We start from the raw sequence: 24846 nt of genomic DNA, 5'->3' as shown, positions 1-24846 counted from the left end.
CTTTACTAGAAAAGAGAAAAATAAAATAAAAAAATACGTAATTATCAAGACCCTAGTGTTCCTTATGCTGTGCTGACGACGTGACGCTATGCATGAAAAAGTGCGCATTTCTTACGCCGACGCTATGCATGGAAAAGCGCTCTGCCAACGACGTAGTGCTACCATCTAACAGTACGCCTGTGTTCTGCACAAGTTCCTGTTTCCCGACATTACTGCCAGATGATGTCCATATCTCACGCAGCGCCTCCAGACATAAGTATTTTGACGACTTTTGCAGCGAAGCATGTAGATACGCGACCAATTTTTCTTTATCTCACAGTTTGCAGTCGGATGTGCCGGTTAAATCCGGCAGAGTTCTTTAACGATTCAACTCAGGCCCGCACATGTACCATACCCACCGGCAGCAAGATGGTGGTTGAGCGGTCTGTCACAGTGCATCTCAATGGCAAAAAATTTACCAGGATGTGCATGTAGTGGTAGAAAGCGTGTGTTTGACGAAGACACAGGTGTTGCGATGCGGCTCCACCGCTCTAGAAGTCCCGGGCGAACGGAAAATGGCTGAGTTGGTAGTAGAATTTCACGGCAATCCTAGGAAAGTTTTTTTTCCTTATGTGGTAGTACTCGCGAAAAATTCGTTGAACCGGAAGTATCCAAGAAAAGTATTTGTCGTGACGCGACATCTTTCACATTGCTTTCCATATGTGGCTGATGGGAAATTGAAAATTGTGGCTGACAGGGAATCAAAAAGTATTCAGGAAGAGTATTCATAGTGACGAGATATTTTTTTACATTGTTTTTTATGGATGGCTGATGGGGAATCCAAAATTATTCATTGTGGTGGAAATTTCATAGTAGTAGACTTTGTTGTAGCAGGATCTGACTAAAAATATGTAACTAAAACATGAACTAGAAATATGTACCTAAAATTTATTTACGAAGTAATAATACAACAATGACCCGAATTCGATTGCCATTATACACTTCAGCGTAGTGGTTCACAACAATGTGAATATGTGTCTGTACAATAAAAAAAAGGAGGCAGAAAAATAACACCCAATCAAAACTGCTAGAGTACACAATGCCTTGTTATAACTAGTAGTAAAAGAACATGGCCTGGAAAGGATGCTCATTGGCGTACCGTTCAAATGCGGTCCCCGTTCTGCAGGAACGCAAGAGATGTCTGTGTGCGCTGCAGAGAACGAGCATCGGCATCGCTGGGACCCGCAGTCCGTATTGTACAGAAACGTTGCAAGAGAAGTGCGTGCAAGGACAGGGGGTATCTGGCATTTGCTGGCCCTCTTGTGTTTCATGAAAAGGCACATCTCTACATCTTGTTTATTAAACTTGTAAATAAAAAATTAAAACCTGTGTTCTTGTAAGTAGAAAGCCTCACAAGAGTTTCTTCTTTCCGGGTGCCTGGGTGGCAGCCTGTGCCCGCTTCTCAGTGTTATGCGCATGCACTCTGTAAACAGTTTATAAGCATGACGCTGTCACATATGTACAATTCCACACCTAATTTAGGTACATATTATTATACTATATGCGAATGATTGCGTAAACAAAGGGGAATATTCTACGATCGAACCCCGCAACAACGAACGCCACTTCAACGAAATTCTCGCTACAACGAAAAATTCACGGTTCCCCATCAGCAGCTCATAGGAGTCAATGCATAAATATTGTCGCCACAACGAACATTGTTTCTTCTGCCGTCTCGCTTCAACGAATTTTCAGGATGCGATTCCAGGTTCAGATATTTATTGCTATACAGTAAACCCAATGTTTAACATTTTGATGCATTTTCAAAACCTGAAAATACGTCGACGAAGCCTATAACACGCGTTGGCACCACCAAAAACCACCGCTGTTCAGCAAGCATGGGCACCGCCATGGCTCGATAGTGATGGCAATGAGACTGCCCTGCCTTTTGTCACTGGCAAAAGCAATGTGATGGTAACTAATCAGAGTGGCTGTTCGTCCACATTATCAACAAAATCAGCTAGCCGCGAGTGATGGATGATAAGAATGGCATGAAATAAGGCAAAAGTCACCGCTCTACGATACCCTGCTGCTATCTCGGCGTTCTGACGGCGGACAGCTGCTGGTGTTAAAATGTTAATGCAACTGCTTGGTTCGTTCACGAAAGCGGTTGTAGTCATTGTTTCAGTGTGCTTTTCACTATGGCCTCACTATGCATGGGTGAGAATCGTGTCGTGACACTGTTAAGATAGAATAAAAAGCAGCGCACACTTTTCAAATTTTGAGAATAAATGTTCCCTTGTTTTGCTAGTTCAGATCTGCTATATTTTTTTGATTTCACTACAACGAAAGTTTCGCTTCAATGAAATTTTTTCTACACCCCTTAATTAAGTTTCGTTGTAGTGGGGTTCGACTGTATTAATTTTAAACCTATCTGTGATTGAATTTATGCCAGCAGTTACTGAGTACAAAATGCTTTGCTGATTTTGGATGCATCCAAAACAACTGTGAAAGCACAGCAAACTTACCGTGTGTGAACAAAGGCAAAGGGCTTATCCCGTGGTTGATGCAGTAGGGTGCTGCTGTGAGGGTTACCTGGCTGAGGCAGCTGCAGTGACTGCAGCAGCAAGCTGGTGATGCAGCGTACCGAGAGACACTGCACGGCCACTCGCTCTTGCTCATCCTGTGAAGGCAATGAATAGAAAACTATCACCAATGAATAGAAAAGCCTAAATAACAACAAACTCGCTTTGGTGTGAGTAATAGCAACAAAAAATTAAGCAAAAGGAAATAGTCTTTGTGACTTACGATAGGTACTCTCTGCAATCAAGGTCAGCCGTATCCAATTAGAGTGCAAAAGCATACAGAAAAATGTGTTTGCAAGATGAATGCATGCTCACTTCAATTATAGGAGATATTAATAAGGTGCCTATAATAAGTGACAAAAGGACTCCACAGATAGAAAGAGTGTTCGCTGCATTGACTCAAACCAACTCATTTTTTTTCTGAAAGGTAGATTTATATTTTAATCTTTTCCATTTAAAGTCGCGAAAATGACCTGCGGCGCCTCTGGTGGCAAAAACATGAACAATCCCGGTGTACCTAGCCACGTGAACGTTAATTTCTGTGTGCGGTCAACAATTTTTTTGTTAGTATTTTTGTTTGTTTCCTTATATTAAATAATATTATTCATAATAATATACCGATAGACATGCATTAGTAGTACAATATAACCTCATTACAACAGACCTCCATAGCGAAGACGGTTTTGGTCTGTTGTAAAAGGAGTAGGTAAAATTTAAGTACACTCAAGCCAACATATAACGGCCCCACTTAAAATGAACTTTCGCTTAAAGTAAACATTATCCGCGTGACCATAAAAATATACACTGTTTCATTGACACAAAATTGCACTTACAACGAACGTTTTTGAGCGCCGCCAATCAGTTACAGCGAACGGAGTCTGCGCTCTGCTGACTTCTCGGGAAACCACTTTCGACCACCGATCAGGCATCGGCGAGGTGCCCATTTTTAAACGCCGACTTCGCCTCCGCGCCCCTCTAGTAGTTGCCGCTCGCCCCAACCGCCTTTTGTTACTACGCACCCCTCCATCCTTTGTACCCCTGCTATTCTGAGCACCCCGCATCGCCAGATGCAGCCCGTGTTTTCACACTGCCACCGATCTTTCGAAGACCGATCGACCATCTCCTCTGTTTTTGATCACTGGTACTGTCGCTGGTGTCACCGGCCTGTAGTGACCATACCATTTGCCAACATCGTCTGTATCCAATCGTCTACGTTTTGTATTATCGTATCGTTCTAAAGTACACGCGTACGCTACCCCACCCGCTTTGATAATTCGTGATTCCTTTCGTGTTTAGGACCTGTTGCAGCTCACTTCACATTCGGCTCAGCATGCCCTCCGCACGTGTGCGGAAGGGTAAAAATGGCTGTTAATTTGCCCGAAACGAATCGCGAAATATCGAAGTCGGTGAGACCACGCCAACCCGCTGGCGCAACAAAATGATTCTTTGACCACGGCTGCCGATTCTTTAAACCGCCGCACGCGCCGATCCAGGCGGCCGTGCATAGAGCTCTGCGCGCGCACTCTACGCGCGAGTTGCGCGTTTCGCGGACCTTTCAAGCAAGCTGCCCGACTTGTCTCCCCCGTGTTTTGGTTTTCAAGGTCGCCTTCCCACCGTATCTTCCCCTCTCTTAACTCTATCGCAACTCCTTGCCCTCCTCTGGCAAATCGGCTCTCCTCTCTTGACACAACTTCTTCGCCTGTCTCCACCGCTCCGCGACGCCATCCATGCAGAATCGAATTTAGAAGCTTTGTTTTCTGACTAGAAACGGGCCCAGAGCTGTACCATGCATTCTGGCATGTGTGTTGCGTGTGTGCATCTTGCTTGCTCTCGCTGTGCGTGTGGTCATGATAGCAAACAGGAGGCCTTGCGTGATTTTTCCTGTCGCTCAACAAAACGTTGTAAGTGTGACCGCTTGCTTGGCTTGGGTGTAATCTGCGCGTTAGGTGCCACGCTTCGGAGCGCTTGCTCATAGCCGTTGACCACCTGGCAGTCAACTCGCCGCTTCGGGTGTCCCGGTATTCAGCTGTGGAGATGGTGAATATTTCATTTTTCACGAGGCCGATTTCGCCAACATCAGGCCCTATGCCGAGCCTGAAGCTTCCGAACAGGACCACTGCGGCGGCAATTAGTTGCAGCTGGTCGTCGACTGCAACCTGGGAGAGTGGGTGGGACATTTGCTGCGGTGGTTTTATTACGGCCGATGATAATGCCGACACCGCAGAACTGTGCATGGATTAGGGCATTGTGAATGAGGTACGCGGCAAGAGCGACTTGGAGGAATCGGATTGCGAGAACGATGAAAATTGGGAGCCAGTGCTTCATGCAGCTTATGCCACGGGCCTCGGCGAACAGCATGCTGCCATTTGAAATAAACTCGAGACGGCCCTTATCGCTTCTGCTCTTCTAAACACGTGCATCACGGACTTTTTCGGGCAAAAAATTTTATCTTTTCACTCGCAACTTTTTAAAAAGCTGTGTTTCATTTACTACAAACTTCGGGATACAGCAAATGGATGCCGCGTCAGGCTGAGGTTCGTTATAAGCGGGCTCGACTGTACTGTTACAACAGACTTTTACATGAACACTGAATGGGTCTGTTATAAACAGAGAGAATTACAGTCAAACCTCTTTAATACGTACCCGCTTAATATGTAACTGCGGTTTATACGTAGTAGCGAGGAATCCCCCGCCCTATCTCCATTGAACCCCATGTATTGGCTGACCGCTTAAGCCGTAGTCGCTTGTGGTGTTATGTACGGTTAGTACGTACTATTTTCGTTCTCTTTATCCATGCACAGGCCGAAAATCGGCAAAATTTCGTGCGCACAGACGGTCGATACACTCCATGTGGCGATCGGACAACAACCACCAGCGATAGTGACGTCACAACATGGCCACGATGACGTATTTTTTGCGCGTACGTCTGTTGCCGATCCCATTGTGCAAGAGCATGGCCTTCAAGATCGGTTTTTGGTAACCTAGGAATTCTCGATTGCTGGTCCCGGTAGGGGGTGCAAATTCGCTGTCGCTTTCAATCCAAGCCAAGTACGTATTCTCAACGGCTCCACAGCGTCGAGCCAGGCTGAGCTCGTTTCTTTATTCGGTCGTTAGTCCTCACTTTCCCGCAGTGTTGGTCGTGGCGGCGGTGTGGTGGTGTTGCGTTACTTACGTTCTTGTGCGGCGTGTTGTGTTTTTTTTTTTTTGTTGTTTTTTTTATTCTTGTGTTGTGCGCGAGTGGTGCGATTAAATTCGCACACTAAAACTTCTTACTATGCCGAAGTACCACGTCTTGAGCGTAAAGGAAAAACTTGAAATCATTCGCACTATTGAAAATGGGGCCAAGAAATCTGCGGTAGCCCGCGATAAGAACTTGCCGCTGACTACTGTATGCGGAATTTGGAACGCTCGCGAAAAGTTGACGGGAGGCACAGACAGCGATTTGAAGAGGTGCCGCATGAGAGACTCAGCTTATCCCGAAGTGGAAAAGGCCCTGCTTCTCTGGCTGAAGAAGGCGCGGAGCATGAACCTGCCGGTTAGCGGACCCCTTCTGACCGAAAAAGCCCTAACTTTCGCAGATCAGCTGAACTGCCCCGGTTTTGCCTGCAGCAACGGCTGGTTGTCGCGGTTTAAAGCCCGCTACGGCATCGTGGGGAAGGTTGTTTGTGGTGAGGCTGCTGCAGCAGACAAAGAAGGCGCTGTTGAATGGCAGGACACCGTTTTGCAGGAAGCCTTGACAGCCTACGATGCCGCCGACATTTTTAATTTTGATGAGTCGGCACTTTTTTATTGCCTTCTTCCAAATAGGACATTGGCATTTAAAAATGAGACGTGCACCGGCGGGAAACACGCCAAAAATCGCATATCGGTCGCTTTTGGCGTAAATATGACCGGTAGTGAGAAGCTGCCACTGATGGTCATTGGCAAGTATGGAAACCCGCGGTGCTTCAAAGGCGCTCGGCTGCCATCCGGTGTTGTTTACAAGCACAACAAAAAAGCCTGGATGACAGCCCAGCTGTTCGAGGAGTACGTGCGCCAGCTGGACCGCCGTTTTGCTGCCAAGAAAAGGAGCATTTTGATAGTGCTTGACAATGCGTCGGCGCATGTCGATGTGGGTAACCTGTCGGCTATTAAGCTGTTGTTTTTGCCGCCCAACACGACAGCGCTCGCCCAGCCCCTCGATCAGGGCATCATCCGCTCTGTCAAACAGATTTACCGCAAAAATCTTTTGCGGCGGATGTTGATCGCCATGGAGAGTGCCAAAACGTACAGTATAGACCTCCTGGGTGCTATACACCTGCTTGCACACTCATGGATGCAGGTGCAGCCTGCAACGATACGGAACTGTTTCGCGCGAGCACAATTCAAGATGCCAGAAGAAGGCAACGACGAGAACATGGAGGATAACGAGGATGGTGAGGACACCGAAGACTGCGAGAGCCTCCTTGTTGAGGTGCTCGAGCGGCAAGGAGAGGGAGTCGACAAGTTCAACTTCGGCACTTTCCGAGATGTGGACGGAGACGTCCTTACATCCCCGGACTTTTCCGACAGCGACATTGTTGCCGCCATCGCACCTCGTCCCGATTCAAGCGAAAGTGAGGAGGAGGGCGATGTCGAAGTGGACGACGGCCCCTCGTTATCCGAAGCTGCGCGTGCTGTGACTGTGATGCGAGCCTTCGCCGAGAAGCGTGGCCTAATGGACCGGCTGGCTCGCGGCCTCACCGACTTCGAAGATGCCGTCGTCGAGGCAAGGCCACCACGGCGGCAAGTGAAGATCACAGATTTTTTTGCTGCCTGTCCATAAATAAAGCTGGCGTGCCGGCGTGTGTGCGCGCGCGTGTTTGTGAGGATTGTGGCCTTCTTTTCTGACCGGTAAGTAGCCGCTAAACTGGCACTGACGGTTAATTCGTACATCGCTTAATGCGTACCAAAACGTCATTCCCGGCCAACTACGGTCTAACGAGGTTTCACTGTACAAGTCAAATGGATATATTACTCTGAACGGTGGAATAAAAAAAATGATTTTTTGAATATCACACTAAGTTTCTGTGGCCTCCCCCCTTTTTTTTTTAAAAATCCGATTCCACAATATCTTCACTGAAAACTAGCAAAAGTGCTGCAAATATTTTTGCCCCTGCCGAGGTGACGAGAATTACTGCGGAAGTCACAAAAAACATAGTTTTTCAATAAAGCATAGCTCCTAAACAGTGCAACCGTCGAAGATCGCGCTACTTAGTTCTGTGTTCACGAGACACGATGTAGATAAGGCCACTGCAAGTGGAAGTTCAGTTATCAGTTTACGGTAGTGCGCGGAACTTGTAGCGAACACTACAGATGCGCGTCTCGGACCCATTGCACTAGTGTCTCATTGGATTCGCTGCTTAACAACACTCAGACTTTCGGATGAAGACCTCTGCGAGACAACTCTTTTACTCGCGATTGAACATGACGTATTTTGAAACATCGAGCCCCACGGCCATGCACATCGCAACTGAGAGTTCTGGTCAAAGTCGTGGCTTGTCCTAACTTCGCTCTGATCTTTGCGAGCACGATAATCCCATCAGCGGACATGCAAAAGTGAAGAAGCCATAATATGCTTCGTCCAAAGTGACAAATTACATCACCCACTGGCTCCTCAGAACTACGGATGGGCATTCTGTGCATCCGTGGCTGACACCCGGCCAAGCTCGGTACACAGCGAATGCTCGGAGCAGCGACTAGCAATTTCGTGCGTCAGTGCTCCAAACACAAGACCAAGCACGCTGCATGCCGATTTTTTTGTCGCCTTAGTTGGGCATAACTGATCATTAACAGGCAGCAGACCGGCGGCCTTCATTACTAAATTGGTATGTCGATATCCGTGGCGCGCCGTTGCTGTCCCGAATGTATGCCAAAGTTTGCTTTCGAAGTTATTGAATTTAGGACGTCCGCGGAAGAAAAGTCCACTGTAAAGTAGTCCTGGCCCCCTTGCTGGCCTTGAATTTCAGTCACTTATATCGGAATGTCCATTGTACCAGAATCTGTAGTAAACGAAGCTCTATCAATGGAACAAATATGGTGATCAGCATAATGACACTAATCGGTATGTAGTATGCGAAATTCTGTAGTAAGCAGATCTGTTAGAATGAGGTTATACTGTATGCCCTAAAGTGGTGCTGCGTTCGAGTGACATCATGATCTGATACTAATCAGTGCGTCTTGAGCAACTTTTCAGCGTGCCCAAGCAACTACGCAGTTTACAGGTTGCTAAGATTTTAGACCAGCATAGCTTTTCTTGCTTCCAACACTTCTTCTTAGAAATGGCATGTCCTGCTACTTGTCCCGGCTGTGCATATGTGTAGTGACGAGTTTGGTGACTTGGCTTTACTTAAGTATTGAAAAAGTAACAATGCCGGGACAAGCCGCCTATGACACAGGCACAGGCGCATGCAAAGGGCATAAATACAGGAAACGTGTATAATCCCACATCATCTCATCGTAACAGCTTGTTATTTTGAAAAATTGTTGAAAAGCCTAAAATAAAGGTGGTTATGTATAGTTACAGGAACTCCTGCAAAAGTAGAGCGATGACAGCTTTCACTAATTGCGAGGAGGGCTGACAGCGTTGCTATCAATTCTCAGCGTTGCTGGAGGAAAGGTATATTTGTGATTAGAGTCTTTCAGATAAACGAATACTGTGTGTAAAATAAATATGTGCTTTTCGGATTAACTACTGCAGCTACAAACACAGTGGAGGGTGAGCTTTCTGTCCCGAAGGTTATTCTATGAAAAACGCACATAAGTTTAAATAAATAAAATTTCGAACCTCTGCAGTCTCCTGTTCGGCAGATGGAGATGTATTGAGAACACCCAAGAGTGCCATCCATGTTTCTTCAAACTGTTGTCGTGAAATCCAACCTGTAAAAAAAAAGTATACACTGTCTTTGCTCAAAGTAAACAGCGCGAAAAACGAAGACAGAGAAATAGGAAGACACGGACGAGCGCTTGAACAATAAATCGTTACCAACTTGCCCAATTTTCAATACTAATACACACTGTCTACTTCAACAAAAATGCACAAAATGTACCCAAACTAATGACAGCAATTGTTGTGAGAAAAAGCAAAACTAAATGAGAATATATTTTACAGTGCAACTTTTGCCAGTGTATGAGTGTTGGCATGAATACGGCATACGTGGCAAATATCAAGGAAGTATACTTATATTGTGCAAACAAACTAATGATTACAGAACAAGCTTACACTGCAAGTATGAGTAAAATTTCGAGTAAGTGCCCCTACCCTAGCAAGCGCTCCCCTTCCTTTTCTGTGAAGTTTCGAATATGCGGCCTCTTCTCCCCTCCCACTATTTTCACTGTTTTATTACCTACAGTCGAAACCCGCAATAATTAAACCCCGCGAGTACGAAATCCCCGCGGCAACGAAATATTTCCGGATCCCCGGCGAACGTTCATAGAAGCTCAAGTATTACGTATCTCGCGGCAACGAAATGTTTTTGGACAGTGATCCCGCAATAACGAATTTTCTACCACGGTGCGGGCCTTATTTGACCCTCCTGCCAAAGGTTAGCTGTCGAAAATATGCTCGTATGCGTGTTATGTGCACTCAAAATTTGTACACATCTGCTTTTGCCGCGCTAGCGTGGGTACTGCCATTTTTGTTAACTTAGATCGGCGATGGGGTTTGTGTCCGGCAACATGCCTGGCCACACTGCAGCAGGCGATGGCAAATGATTATGCTGGAGTGCAGATGGCGCCCTCGGACGAGCTCAACAGGCCGAAGCAACACCAACAGTTGGAATCAATCAAAACGACGAAGAGAAGACTGGAACTGGTGGCGAAATCGAGATCAAGTTACAATGGCGCCTGAGAAAAGCTTGATGCCGGAAGCGGATTCTCCGTCGATCACGGAAAAAGAAAAGAATGGCAACAATATCATCATCATGTTAAGCAGCCTTGCAGTGACACCATTAGGGGGCGACACAATCTCATCCTGGATTGCTTCCGTCATTTGGTCATTTTTTCGTTCTGCTGGCCGTATCACTGTTTTTATGTCTCATACTCGTGGCAACAAAATTCTCACGAAAACAAAATTTTTCGGTTTCCCCGGCGATTTTGTTATTGCGGGTTTTGACTGTATTTGTATTTGCCCAACAAGGACGAATGAAAACAGTGAATGCATGCATGTGGGCAGTGGGCACGTCGGCTGGTCATCTTGTAGCACCATGTTCGAGCCGCTTCTTTTCTATGTGCAGATATTCCTGTGCGGTGCAACAGCAATGGCCAGCACATATCAAGATGCGACCAACTTTGTCATCGAAGAACGTAATGCTACTTTCGCGCAAGCGTCAACCATCATCGACGAAGATTGGGTAACGCTGCTTCCAGCGCCATCAACGTCAATCCAAGTGGTTAAAAGACGCCCCCCTTCCCCGGATTCCTTCAGTGGGCACGTCGGCTGGTCATCTTGTAGCACAATGTTCAAGCCGCTTCTTTTCTACGTGCAGGTTAGTAACGAAGTATCATCTGTTAAAACTAGCAATCGTTGTTTCGTCCAGCTGATGTGCTCATGTAGCTTGTATACCTTGTATTGTAACATTAGGCAAGTGTTTTTGTCCCTACTAATGCTATGCGGGGACGTTTAATCCAATCCAGGACCCTCCACTGCGGAATTGTTGTCACAGTTGATTGAAGGTCAAAACAACATCCAAAAAAGGCTTGATGTTATCGAGCTGAAATTAAAAACTGTGGAGGAAACTTCTGAGATATTTAGTGGATTCAGCGATAAACTTAACAGCCTGGAAAATACGGTTCAAGACTTAGAAAGTAAGCTCGTTGATTTAGAGGACAGAAGGAGGCGTAACAACCTTGTTGTGTTCGGGATACCGGAAAAGAATGACGCCTCTGACGACCTCATGGATAGCGTAGTTAACAATGTGTTCAGGCATGCTTTAGACGTGAACGTAAACTCAGTCCAGCGAATTCATAGGCTAGGGCGAAGGCAGCATGGTAAAAATCGGCCAATGATCGTGAAGTTTTTCAACCACAGGAAAAAAGTTAACGTTCTCAAAAGTTGCTTCAAATAAAAAGGGAAGGGAATCTTAGTCTTGGAGGATTTCTCTGCAAGCACTCAGCACGTCAGGAAGTTTCTATGGAACAGCACTTCAGATATTAGGAAATCGGGCACAAAGGTAAAACTTGTACATGACAAAATTAAGATTGACAATCGATGGCTAACATTAGATGAAGTTCAGCGTGGAATGGTCTCTGCGAGCAGACTGCTTACCAGAGCAATTCACAACAAATGAAACAACAAGAATGGGGGACTTTTCCGATGCCTAAATATTAACACCCGTAGTATTCTAGCAACAAGCGATGATTTAGACAGTGTTGTGTTAACGTATCACCCTCATCTTTTGATAATTACTGAAACCTGGCTTCGCACCGACATTAGTGATGATGAGATCACGCCCCAGGGTTACCACATTTATCGCAAAGATAGGAGTAGTCGACGCGGCGGAGTTGCAATCATATTTAGGGAAACCTTACAAGTTGAAAGATTAGCCGATATACCAAATCTTGAATGCGTAATCGTGAAAGTAGACACAGGCAATCTTAAGTTCATAGTCGGCGCTTTTTACCGCCCCCCAGGCCCAGACGAAGCATTCTTTGATAAGCTCAATGAATTTCTTTGCATGGTCCACGGTTGCTCTAATAATATATTAGTTTGCGGTGATCTCAACGTTCCTTCAGTTATATGGGATACTGATTTTCCTGTACCGTCTTCAAATGCAGCAAAACGTTTAGTCGATATAGTCCTTTCTCATGATTTAACTCAACTAGTTAAGCAACCAACTGACGTACAGAATACTACTGCTACAACTCTGGATCTTTTTTTTTGTTAGCAACAGCATGCTGCGTCATGTGGCGGACACCAATGTGCTTGATGAAATATCCGATAACAAATTGGTTTACATGAGCGTTAATCTTAATGAAGTTCCAAAAGACAAGTGGGAAGAACGCGTGGTGTCTGTATTCTCGCGCGCAAAAGACGTAGAAGTACTGGACACATTAGACTTACATTTTTCTCGATTCACTTTACTTTCTGAATGTAGAACTTGTACAATTAACAACCTTTGGTGTTTCTTCAAAAACATTGGGTTGCAGTGCTTTCATGATTTTGCGCCAGTAAAAGTGAAAATAATAAAAAATGTTAGACCATGGATTACTATGCCAGTTGTTCGTTTGGGGCGAAAGGCACAGAGGATAAGACAACAGCATCGTCAGAATCCTACTCCGTCGACCATGCATAAACTCAGCAACGTGCGCAAAGAATTAAAAGACAGTATCAAGAAAGCAAAAAATCAGTACTATAACGTCACTTCAGAAAACTTCTTGCTGTCATCCCCAGCAAAATTCTGGCAGCATTTTGCCGCAACAAAGAAGCGTTTTCATAATATATGTGTAAATGGGGCTATCATAACTAACAAAGAAACTATCACAGACATTTAACACATTTTTTTGTTCAGTGTTTACTGATGACAATGGGAGAAGGCCATGCTCAAAAACGTTTCATGATACCCCACCAATAAGTGACCGTGCAATATCTGAAGAAGGAATCTTATCTCTGCTTCTAAACAATGATCCCAAAAAGATGCCTGGTATTGATAGCACACCTAACGCGTTTCTTATGAGGTATGCTGAATGATGCTCGAAGTTTTTGTGCATCATTTTCCAGAAGTCACTGTCACAGCGCGCGCTTCCAGATGACTGGAAATTCGGAAAAATTATCCCTATACCCAAATCGCCTAACACTTCTCTCGTCTCCGCCTATAGACCAATTTCTGTGCTTTGCTCATGCGCGAAGGTGTTAGAACATATGATAATCAAGCACCTCTCAGTTTTTCTCGAGGAAAATACTTTAATCAATGACCGACAACACGGCTTTCGAAAAGGATTCTCAACCTTCACACAACTGTTGGAAACCATTCATGACATTGCAGCTATTCTAGATAGGCAAGGCCAGATTGACATGATTTTCCTAGACTTTGAAAAAGCATTTGATCGCGTGTCGCATCCAAAACTTCTTGCGAAACTTAAACCTATGCAAGAGAGTTTAATAGCGATGCCAGGTAGTAGGCAGACAGCCGGTACGGACAGAAATGCTTGACCAGTCCAGCATCTACAGCTCGTGCACACGCTCGAGCTTCGCACTCAGAGATGGTCCCACTAGTCAGTGCCTTGCGAATTCCCCACTACAATACCCCGGCGACGAAGATGAGCCATCCTGGCGACTCAAGGTGACGAGAGAACAGGAGGGTCGTAGCAGGGCTTGAGGCGACTGACGTGGACCGTCTCACGACTAAGGCGGCGCTTGTCCGTGGACGGCTTGAGTGGTTCAATCACATAGGTGACAGAAGGGTGAGCGCCGCCAACAAGTGGGACGACACCTCGAAATTGGAGTATGTTCCATTTTATCTCAAAGACGTCGCCAGCCTGTGGTTCACAAACCACCGTACTGAATTTACCACTTCGGCCGCTTTCAAGACAACCCTTGCAGCTGTGTTCGATCGCCCCGCAGTGCGCAAGCTGTGTGCTGAACAGCGCCTACACAGACGAGCACAAAGGCAGGGTGAAAACTTCACTAGCTATATTGAAGATGTTATCGATTTATGCCGCCGCTTTAACCCTGAGATGACCGAACAAGACAAGATCAGGCATATCTTGAAAGGAATAGACGATGATGCCTTTCAAATGTTGCTGGCAAAGGGCCCAAGTACTATATCCGAACTTGTGATCATGTGCCAGAGCTTGGAAGAGATTCGCAAACAACGTGCATAAGTTCGGAGGTCGACAACAGCCGACGACTCTCTCGCTGCCCTGGCCGTCGGTGGTGACAGCACCCTGCTGGAGCAGATAAAAGAATATGTATGCGAAGAGGTCGCACGACAGCTTTCGTGTCTCTCGTATCTGCCGACCACCGAAGCACCAACGAACCGTCTAACGCCGACAATCAGACAAGCTATTCAGGAGCAGGTCTCCGAGGCGTTGCCATTACCTACGTCTACCTCTCCACCAACACCTGTTGCCGTGCCACTGACTTATGCGGCCGTCGCGGCAATGCCTCCGCCTCGTCTGCCATTGTATACGCCACAACCTGTGCGACCTTCCATCGCGCCGTTTCCAGCTACACAGCAGCACGCCAATATCCTTGGCGCACTGCTGACAATTGGCCCATATGTTAGTTACTTTTGCGGAATTCCAGGTCCCGTTGCTCGTCTATGTCGTCCAAGATATCCTGACTACTCGTTTCGGCCTCCATACCACACACCTCACGTGCCACCTGAAGTTCACGAACGTGATGCGCAAGCTGCTTCCGGCACCCGAACCTCCGCTTCTCGACGTTCTACTTCCCGCTGGCCTTCCCCTTCAACAAGTCGTCGTTCTGTACCGCCTATGCGTTGACGACCCACCTCCATTGAGACGGAAAACTAACTGCCGCAGCTCCGGAGGCACGAGCTGCGTCATCGTCTAATTGTTTAAGTCCTCGCCTGTCTCCCGCCAATCTTATCGATGTAATCGTCGAAGGTGTACGAACACTTGCATTCATCGATACCGGTGCCGTGATATCTGTGATTAGTCAAAGACTCTGCCGCTCTCTTCGTAAAGTGACGATGCTTTCTCCCGTGGTTTCTCTTAGCACTGCGAGCGCCCAACAAATTGAGCCCCTCGCGGCATGTACAGCAAAAGTGGTTATTCGAGATGTGTTGTACATCATTGAATTTCACATGTTGGCTTCATGTTCCCACGATGTCATCCTAGGATGGGATTTCTTATCACGTCATCACGCCGTCGTGGACTGCGCACGGGCCGAAGTGGAGCTGTTACCGTTTCGTGATGCGCCTACTGTTGATGCGGCCGTATCTAGTGTGGCTAACCTTGTCGTCGTGACGGACATAGACCTTCCTCCTTTCAGGGCCCAGTTTGTCCCTGCCTGCTGCACTTTACTTTCTGACGCTACCGTCCTATTCCCGCCATTTGACATCTTCGGTAGCTGCCACCACACATCACTGCCATTCGCTGTTCTTCAGCTTTGTCAAGACACTACCGGAATATTTATTTGCAATCCCAACTCGTTCCCCCTCAGTTTGCGCCGCAACAAGACGCTCGGCCACATTCAGCTTATCGATGAAGGTACTATCATGCCTGCCGATTTCTTCGACACCAAGTCAAATATGGAGCTGAACGCGTTGGTTCCTCGCTTTGCCTCGAACAGCGTGTCGTCCAATATATTTGACCGTTATATTGACAGCCACCTCGCCCCGGCTCAACGAGAGCAGCTTGTTACCCTGTTGCACGAATTCAGGCGTTCGTTTGACTTTCCCCAAGCGGTGCTAGGAAGAATGAACACTGTCACGCACACAATTGACACAGGGAAGAGTACTCCTTTGCCCCAGCGCCCCTATCGTGATCCCCGGCGGAGCGTCGCGTAATTGCAGAACAAGTAGACGACATGCTACAGCGTGGAGTGATCAAGCCTTCTTGTAGTCCTTGGTTTTCACCAGTTGTACTCGTCAAAAAAAAAAAAAAGATGGTTCGATCCGGTTCTGCGTAGACTACAAGCGGCTAAACAACATTACGAGGAAAGATGTTTACCCTCTTCGCCGCATAAACGATGCTCTCGATTGTCTCCAAGGTGCAGAATTCTCTTCCTCGCTTCACCTTCGCTCAGGTTATTGGCAGGTCCCAATGGCTGAGTCTGATCGTCCAAAAACGGCGTTCGTCACACCGGATGGTCACTATGAATTTACCATAATGCCATTCGGACTCTGCAATGCGCCCGCCACATTCGGGCGAATGATGGACATGTTGTGTTCTAGGTTTCGGTTTCGGAATGACATGTGAGGATGCCAGGGGGCGCCGCTCTGGCATCCAGGATTTCAAGGCGACTGTAAATAAAATCAGTGTGCGTTGGTTAACCATGGAGTGCGGTTGTTGTTCTTTCCTTCGGCGCTTCGCGCTAACTCGCGTGTTCGAGCTGGTCGGCGTCCCCGCCGGCCGCGCACGTCTCCGTCGGCCGTCTTCTTCTGCTTCGTCGGGACCAGCCAGCCCCTAACACAGCAGGACAGCATTTTACGCGGTCTGAAATGGAACATATGCTTGTGCTATCTTGATGACGTTGTGGTCTTTTCACCCGATTTCACTTCGCATCTCACTCGTCTGCGTAAGATTCTACAGTGCCTTACAAACGCCAGGCTTCAGCTTAACCTGAAAAAATGTTACTTCGGGGCTAAAAAACTCACCATACTTGGTCATGTCGTCTCGAAAGCCGGCATCCTTCCCGACCCTGACAAGCTTCGTGCTGTTGCCGAATTTCCTAAGCCGACTACAGTTAAAGAACTATGGAGCTTTGTGGGCCTGTGCTCCTATTTTTGTCGGTAACTTTGCTTCCATCATCGCTCCGCTCACCAAACTCCTTGCCCCTGCAGATCTTTCGAATCGGACAGCAGCCTGTGACGAATTCTTCACAACACTGCGCCAACTCCTTACCTCACCACCCGTACTGCGTCATTACGACCCTACTGCACCAACCGAAGTACACACGGATGCAAGTGGCGTCAGCCTTGGTGCAGTACTCGCGTAACGCAAACCAGGTTTTACGGAGTATGTGGTGGTCGTTTATGCCAGCCGCGCCCTCACTAAGGCAGAAGCCAACTACTCTGTTACGGAAAAAGAGTGCCTGGCGATTGTGTGGGCGTTAAACAAGTTTCGCCCCTATTTGTACGGCCAAACTTTTGACGTGGTAACTGACCATCACGCACTCTGTTGGTTGGCTTCACTGAAAGATCCTTCTGGTCGCCTCGGACGTTGGGCACTACGCCTCCAGGAATTCGACATACGCGTCGTCTACCGATCGGGGCGAAAGCACTCTGACGCAGATGCGCTTTCACAATCACCCGTGAAATCTGATGATACGGAAATATCAGCCCTTCACCTTCCCCTCTCTGCCCTCAGCGTCACAGACATGCCATCCGAACAGCATAAGGACCCTTGGATTGTCTAGCTCTTGAATATGCTTTCTGACGCAGCAACTTCCGATTACCCGCGTGCTCTTCGCCACCAAGCAATGCATTTCGCCATACGGGATGGCCTGTTATACCGTCGCAACTATCAAGTGGTGGGTCGTAAATGGCTGCTAGTCATACCCAGCACCTCCACCACTTTGCAAGGGAGTTTAATAGTGACGCCAGGTAGTAGGCAGGCAGCCGGTACGGACAGAAATGCTCGACCAGTCCAGCGTCTACAGCTCGTGCACACGCTCGCGCTTCGCACTCAGAGATGATCCCACTAGTTCGTGCCTTGCAAATTCCCCACTACACCTATACTGAAAAACCATACATTAATTTCATAGATTGAGGCCTACCTTTCTTATCGAAATCAAATAGTTTTTATAGATAATGTCCAGTTTGATTCACGACCGGTGAAATCGGGAATCCCTCAGGGCTCAGTGCTTGGGCCACTTCTTTTCTTAATTTTTATAGACGACAATGCCGATGGTATCCCGGTTTCTATTAAGTTATTTGCAGATGATTGCATTTTTTATCAGGAAATACCTAGTGCAAACGACCAGGTTCTTTTAAACGCAGCGTTAACGAAAATATCTTCTTTGTATGCAGTGTGGCAAATGAAGATTAATGAAAAGAAAATGGTCGCTATGACCGTTACGCGCAAGCGGCTTTCTTTGAAACACTCATATTTCATCAATGGTCAAAAACTATCGTTTGTTAAAACTTATAAATATTTGGGGGTTGTATTAAATGCAGATTTTAAGTGGAATGAGCATGTTGCCTACATTGAAAAGAAAGCTTTAAGAAACTAGCATTTCTAAGACGTTCTTTGAGCAAATCTACCCCAAAATTAAAATTAATTGTGTATAAAACTTTTACCCGTCCGATCCTCGAGTACTCATCTGTGGTTTGGGACCCTCATAGCCAAGTAAATATTGAAACACTTGAAATGATTCAAAGAAAAGCAATTCGATTTGTATATAATCGCTACAGTGCTCTTACGTCACCCAGTGAACTGTTAAAAAAAGTTAACCTGGATACACTGCAGGCAAGAGGGCAACACGATCGATTGAAGTACATGTTTCTACTTTACCACAACAAGCTACGCATAGACAAGCACATGTACATAAAAACAGTTCACCGCCGATCAAATCGTTCCGAGCATCCAAAAAAACTGAAGGAATATTTCTGTAAAATAAAGGCCTTTAAAAACTCATTTTCTCCACGCACTGTCACTAATTGGAATGCTCCTTCTGCCGATATGGTGAACTGCGACACCGTTCAGTCGTTCATGGGAAAACTTAAACACCAGCTACCCACTTGACTTTGATCTTTCTTTGCCCTTCGCCCTCTATTATTCCACCGCGCATCCTGAACAGGCTTCCGTTTATGTTCTACTTTCTATCACTTTTTTCCTATCAATGCGTTGTATTTTGAAATGTTGCCGATTTTTGAACGGTTACATGATGTTTGTTTTTAAGTTGTGTATGAACAGATGTTTGTTGTCATAGTTTTTTGTTTGTTGTTTATGATGTTTTTTTTAATCTTTTCTTCTTTTTTTCTGTACATGTACTCGTAAACCACTACAATTGTGTAAGTACTGGCGTTTTACTTTGATGCACCAGTTCTTCATGGTGTAGCTCTGTGTGACATGTTTCCTTTCCTGTTGTATTTTCATATTTGTTTCCTTTTTTGTATTACCCACTCCTGCCTAAGGCGTCATGTGTGAGGCTGGCAGTACCTCTGAAATAAATAAATAAATATCAATAAAGCATTTAATTAGAAGCATGGGTGCGCATTCTTTATTTTTAGCGGCTCTTCTGCCGGCATCCTGAATTGTCCGTGACTGAGCAAGGGCCCTTTCTTAATGTTGTCGAATTATCCTTTGCCAAAAAGGGTGAGGGTAGCTTGCTCGGGATTTCGCAGTAATAATGTAGCACACCAGTTCTTCTTTAGCATCAGATTTTGGTTTATCTACTTAGTACCGGTATGTGTACTACAACTACACAGAAGGCTGAGTTACAACGCCAGTAACAAAGTAAAACTTAACAAGCGTGACTTTTTCTAAAGGGTGAAACACATCTGCACCTAAACGCCATACGTTTCTACTAGAGGAAAGCTGCCAGAGCTGAGCTGAATGGCAACCACTAAAAAGTGAAAACAGGCAAACTTTAATGGCCTGAATGTGAGCTCACATACCCAGCAGGTTGACACGATAAATGTACTCTTGCAGCAGGTCTCGGTCGAGCAAGAAATCGGCTGGAGGTGGCGGGACAACAGTGTGCCACTCACCACTCACATGAGGTACCCAGTTCATCTGCCACATGATGGGTGGTGTGCGAACAAAACTGTTCACCAGTGGCAGGCGAGCCACCCCTATGATGCAAAAAAAATTTGCTTCAATTTGTACATCAGTACATATTCACTCTATGAAATGATATCAACTTCCCAGGTTTTATAGTTATATTGATAGACAAAAAATAAAAGAGAGTAAGAGCATTTATTAAAGGCTAGAGTAAGAGTTAACCGGTGGCTCGATCAATGGCTCATTCACAAACTCCAAGAGCAGGCTGCTTTCACAAGCAATGCACTTTAAAAACAGACCCCCCCCCCCCCTCCCGCCGCACACAAATATATAATATATATAATATGAGCCGAGCAGCCATTTTTCTAGTGACATTTACTGCGACTGCTGTTGCAATAAAAGTGATCAGCACAGCAGCGGTCACTGGGAAAAATGCTGCTTATATAATTGCTATCACCTGGCCAAGCCAGAAAAACAAAAAAGAAAGATACGCTGTCAAGAAAAGATTACATTTCTTAAGCTACGCCTCTATGATACAAAATGCCTTTCGGAAATCCTCACATATGAATATTTCACTAGGCATAAGGCTTTGTAGAATTTTGTTATAAATCATTGCAGCATCTCGATAATTAACATTGATTCCAAGTAAAAAGAAAAGTCACTGCTATTTAATCATTAGCTGTAACTATGATAGCACTATATGGGTGCATCAATAAATGAGGACTGGAGAAAAAACTTACCTTTGATTACTCTGTGCAATGTAGTTTTAATAGATACAGGGATGTGAGCTTGCTTTCCTGAACGCTCTAGCCAACCTACAAGCTCAGCAACATGAACACAGGCCTGCTGTACATGCAAATATTCTGCACATAAAGAAAAAATTTAAATGATCAGTTGTTTGTTGCAGGCATGACATGACAATGGTACACCGACTAAGCAGTTTTCTGAATAGAGTTATACCCGTGCCACACAGGCATAGCAAATGGCATTAACTTCTCAATGCCTTAAGATGTAATGCCATTTCTTAAGTGCCACGCAGGCAAATCAAATGACATTTGCCTTAATTCCATTTGCCACCTAATGCTTTCACCACAACTCAATTGGGAAATGCATACTCTCAATGCTAAAGCTTGCTCAGCGTAGTAAGTATACATGAACCATTTGAAATAGCATCTTGTAAAAAATATTTATACATGACTTTTAACAGATCGCATGTAATCCCAAGTTGCACTATAGATCAATTCCACTCAAAATTGCAATAGCCTTAGCATGACAGATGTCATGTTACTTCTCGTGGTTCAACATGTAATGCAAATTGCTGTGATCGATAGCAAGGTTATAAAAGACAGCAACAAACTCAAGCTAATGACACCATAGAATGCTTATCTCTACATTTCACTAGCCTTGAAAACGGATTAAACTCCAAAAATATGGGTGTTTATTTTTATTATTACCTAATATTGCCTATTTTAGAAGTCACTGTTATCTACATCATCAGGTGAAATGTCATTAAGTTTAGGCAGAGACCTTCAACACTATTGCTGGCCATGAAGCTTCGATAAAAGTTTAATATAGACAGAGGAGCAACTGCTAGGGGCGCACGCCCTCGCCTCAACGGGGTCATCGGCGCATCCCTAGCACTGCAATTGTACAGCATACGCCGTAACCGTGCAACGTGATTAAATGTAGCCATGAAAATTGATTACATCTTCAGAGTGATGTTCCCTTCAAGAAAACTCGGGGAATCTCTAATACACTGAATTTTAGAGTCGAATGAGGCCTTGAAGCTAGAAATTCGACGGCAACCAACGCATGCTGCTGCCACTGCTGGCATGCTTCTTTTTTTTTTTCTGAAGCATCTAGTGAAAATTTTTAGACAATCAGGAGTTCTTTAATGACTCTGGTAGATTTTAAACCATGTCACGGAAGTGCAGTAGTGGCAACTCTTGACAGCGCATATCCAATCTTTCAGGCTATATGTACCGTATTTACTCGCGTAATCCTCGCACTCGCATAATTCTCGCACCCCCCACATCGCCCAAGAAAAATACGATTTCTTTTTTCCTCGAGTAATTATCGCACCCCATAAAACTGCCGCAATAATGTCGTCTGCTCGTTCCAGCCACCTGTGATGATAGCGCACGCCATTTGGCGCCATCTCTTAAGCATCAAGCATACTATTGCACGCAAATTCAATCCAATCCAAGCCAAGCCGAAGTGGCCAGTGCGCGTTGCGGCGTGTTTTGTATGCTGTGTCAGTAATCTTGGCACGTTATGGTGTGATACTGAAGCTGCACAGCTCCTTCAAGTTGCAAGTGATAGATGACAATGGCACTAAACGACGACAACAGGGCCGCCGGTAGGCCCTTCGGAGTCTACGAGTTTTGTGATCGCTACTGGTGACGGCAGCTGAAAGCCACCAAGACGCGTTGGGCCTGCCGTGGGCCTAAAACTGGGATTGATGGTAAACTTTATTTCGTCAGAAGGAAACTGCGGACGATTCTGTTAAATAGCCATAAGCCCAATACTGACGTCCTACGCATACCTTTTGAGGGCTCCTGGTGAGCGACGAACGCTACCATTACGCCCGCAACGCCCACAAGCTTTGCGTATGGTATTCTAATTCTCGACTATTTGCTTGCACTTTTTGCGTCTCAAATAAATCTTGCCTTGTGTTGAACCTCTCCTTTTATTGTTGAGGTAACTCTTAATTAGTACTTCTCAAAGCTTGCTGTTAGTTGCTGGTGTGAGAATCCCGATTTGCGGCCACTTTCTTTTTTTTTTCGCTCGGTACATTCTCGTGAAAAGTTCTCCCCGCGTAATTCTCGCACCCCCACACTTAGCATCGCTTTTTCGGCAAAAAAAGTGCGAGGATTATGCGAGTAAATACGGTATACCTTCGGTGTTTCAATACACTTGTATATACCTTAAAATAACCTCATATTTATTGAACCAACAGCCAGTTTGAATTAATCAGTGCTTTGAATTTAGCAAGTGATGATGATCCAGCAATACTTCGCATGGCTCTTGCCTGATTTGAATGTTTTGTTTTGCATTGATTTAATTAGTTCGGTTGGTCATGCAATGTAGTTTCCCAGTCCTTTACTGTGCTGTGTAGCTTACTTATGCTGTGTTTTCCCTGTCTTTATTTATTTTTTACTGTTAAGGCAAAAGCCTTGCATTCCTCCTCAAACGTAAAAATTGACTGGAGATCGTCCTACGCCAGCGGGGTTAACATGTGATGCAAAAAGTTATCTTCTTGTCTTGTTTTCATAACACATCGATATAAAAAATTAACCTTTCCCACTTTTTTAGTTTGCCAATCTAGCCTAGCAATCTTCCATTGGTAGCACTAAAGTCTGTTTTAAGCAATGGATGTGTGCTTTGAATTTTTCAAGCTGTGAGGAGCTGCATGTAGCTCCGTCTGTCTCGAGCAGAACTCACTGCTGGGCTAGTTGGTGCATGTATGAATTAAATAGTTGATTTCGAGCCAAAAACAAGACAACACATGCATTTTCTTCTTTTGTGTGGTCATGATTTTGGCGTGAAATTGAATATTTAATTCTGTCACTCTGGAATTCCGCTTCTGCACTATTGGTCATCTCAGTGCCTGTATAAAAGATAACGGCGAGCATTTCACTTATCAAGCTTCAGTATTACTGGCATGCAACGAGGAAGAGGCGGCCAGTATGCTCACCTTCATTAACAGTGTCATTATTAGCTGACAGTCCCCGGTGACGTTTCGTAGGTGGGCGAGCTCTACACCTTTTTACACGAGACAAATATGCCAAGAGGCTGTCGAAAATTTTCGGCACTGCATTTGACCAATGTTTCAGAACATCGTGCGGCGTCTTCACAACAACTCTTCCGATTAGCCATTGGTTCACTCTCATTGACATGCTTTCCACACACATATACTTGCCGGGCATTCAATCTGAAACCACCAGCTTCTCGTCACGGTATAGCGTGCTTCCACTTTTCCCACCGTTCACTGTCTAGGCAGCGAGAACATAGACATTTTTTTGTCATTTTCACTGCAACTGGATTGACATCCACGTATTCCACATGTACTCAGCATGCCTTTCGATCTTCTGGCACAATGCCCACAACACCGAACATACGATGAAAACACGCAATGACATGCCACGGTATGCAGCCGCCATGCCCCCTATGAGTATACAGCACCGCTCTCCCATAAATTTATAGCACACAAAGCGCGCAAAGCTTTCCCATAAATTTATAATGCAGCTTCATGACCATTAAAAGTATGGAAGGACTCTGGTTTAGGCTTAAATGCTTTAAATGTTTATTATACACACCTGGGGAGCTGCCTTTAGTTTTCCGAGGCATTACCTTTACCGGAAAGCTTTTCCATCCTTTTACTGAAAGACACCAAGAAAGGACATGAGCAATATAAAAATTAAATCCCAACAGCAATTCTAAATGAACAGCAGCCTTTTCCATTTCTGACATACTCACAGTGATTGATAAGGTGATAGATGGCTGTTGTAATAGAACAGACCCAGGTTACATGTTTATGGAGGCCAATGAGAGATGACAAGCTTGGGCTGCTCAGCACAGCATCCAGCGCTTGCAGAAACTCCTCCAAGTTGTTGCAAGAAAAGTAGTCTGGTGTCTCCGTCATCCATCGTATGGCCTGTAAAAAGAGTCACAAAAGCTGAGAACTCTACAAAGACAGCCACTGCCTACTGAACAATGAAAAAATACTGCCAATAGCTTGCAGCGGAAATACTACTGTCATCTAAAGCTCCTTTTGTGTTAGTACATTTTAAAGAGGCCCTGTAACACTTTTTTAACATAGTCAGAAAACATAGTCAATTTTTATGCAAAAATATGAGCCAAATACTACTGCCTTACAGGCAGGAGAGAACGTACAATTTTGTGTCAATGA

The 24846-nt window shown here is 45.4% G+C and overlaps 1 protein-coding gene across 2 annotated transcripts in view; it reads right to left on the bottom strand.

Moving 5' to 3' along the window:
- The window catches only part of htt (huntingtin), a 255626-nt gene that overhangs the window by 26232 nt on the left and 204548 nt on the right, over window positions 1–24846 (bottom strand). Inside the window, exons 42-48 of one of the 2 annotated variants that reach the window (XM_075877044.1) lie at window positions 24414–24591; window positions 24254–24316; window positions 20675–20797; window positions 19829–20005; window positions 9370–9461; window positions 2508–2662; window positions 977–1462 (exon numbers count right to left, since the gene is read on the bottom strand). In XM_075877044.1, coding sequence (XP_075733159.1) covers window positions 1390–1462; window positions 2508–2662; window positions 9370–9461; window positions 19829–20005; window positions 20675–20797; window positions 24254–24316; window positions 24414–24591 — 861 coding nt within the window. In that variant the 3' untranslated portion in view covers window positions 977–1389. Of the gene's footprint in view, window positions 1–976; window positions 1463–2507; window positions 2663–9369; window positions 9462–19828; window positions 20006–20674; window positions 20798–24253; window positions 24317–24413; window positions 24592–24846 lie in introns of those variants that run through there. The other variant, XM_037426940.2, reaches the window with a different exon arrangement.

The sequence above is a fragment of the Rhipicephalus microplus genome, chromosome X, assembly GCF_043290135.1.
Source record: "Rhipicephalus microplus isolate Deutch F79 chromosome X, USDA_Rmic, whole genome shotgun sequence".
Taxonomy (NCBI): Eukaryota; Metazoa; Arthropoda; class Arachnida; order Ixodida; family Ixodidae; genus Rhipicephalus; species Rhipicephalus microplus.
The sequence above is the reverse complement of the archived record's forward strand: the minus strand, read 5'-3'. Positions and strand labels throughout refer to the sequence as shown.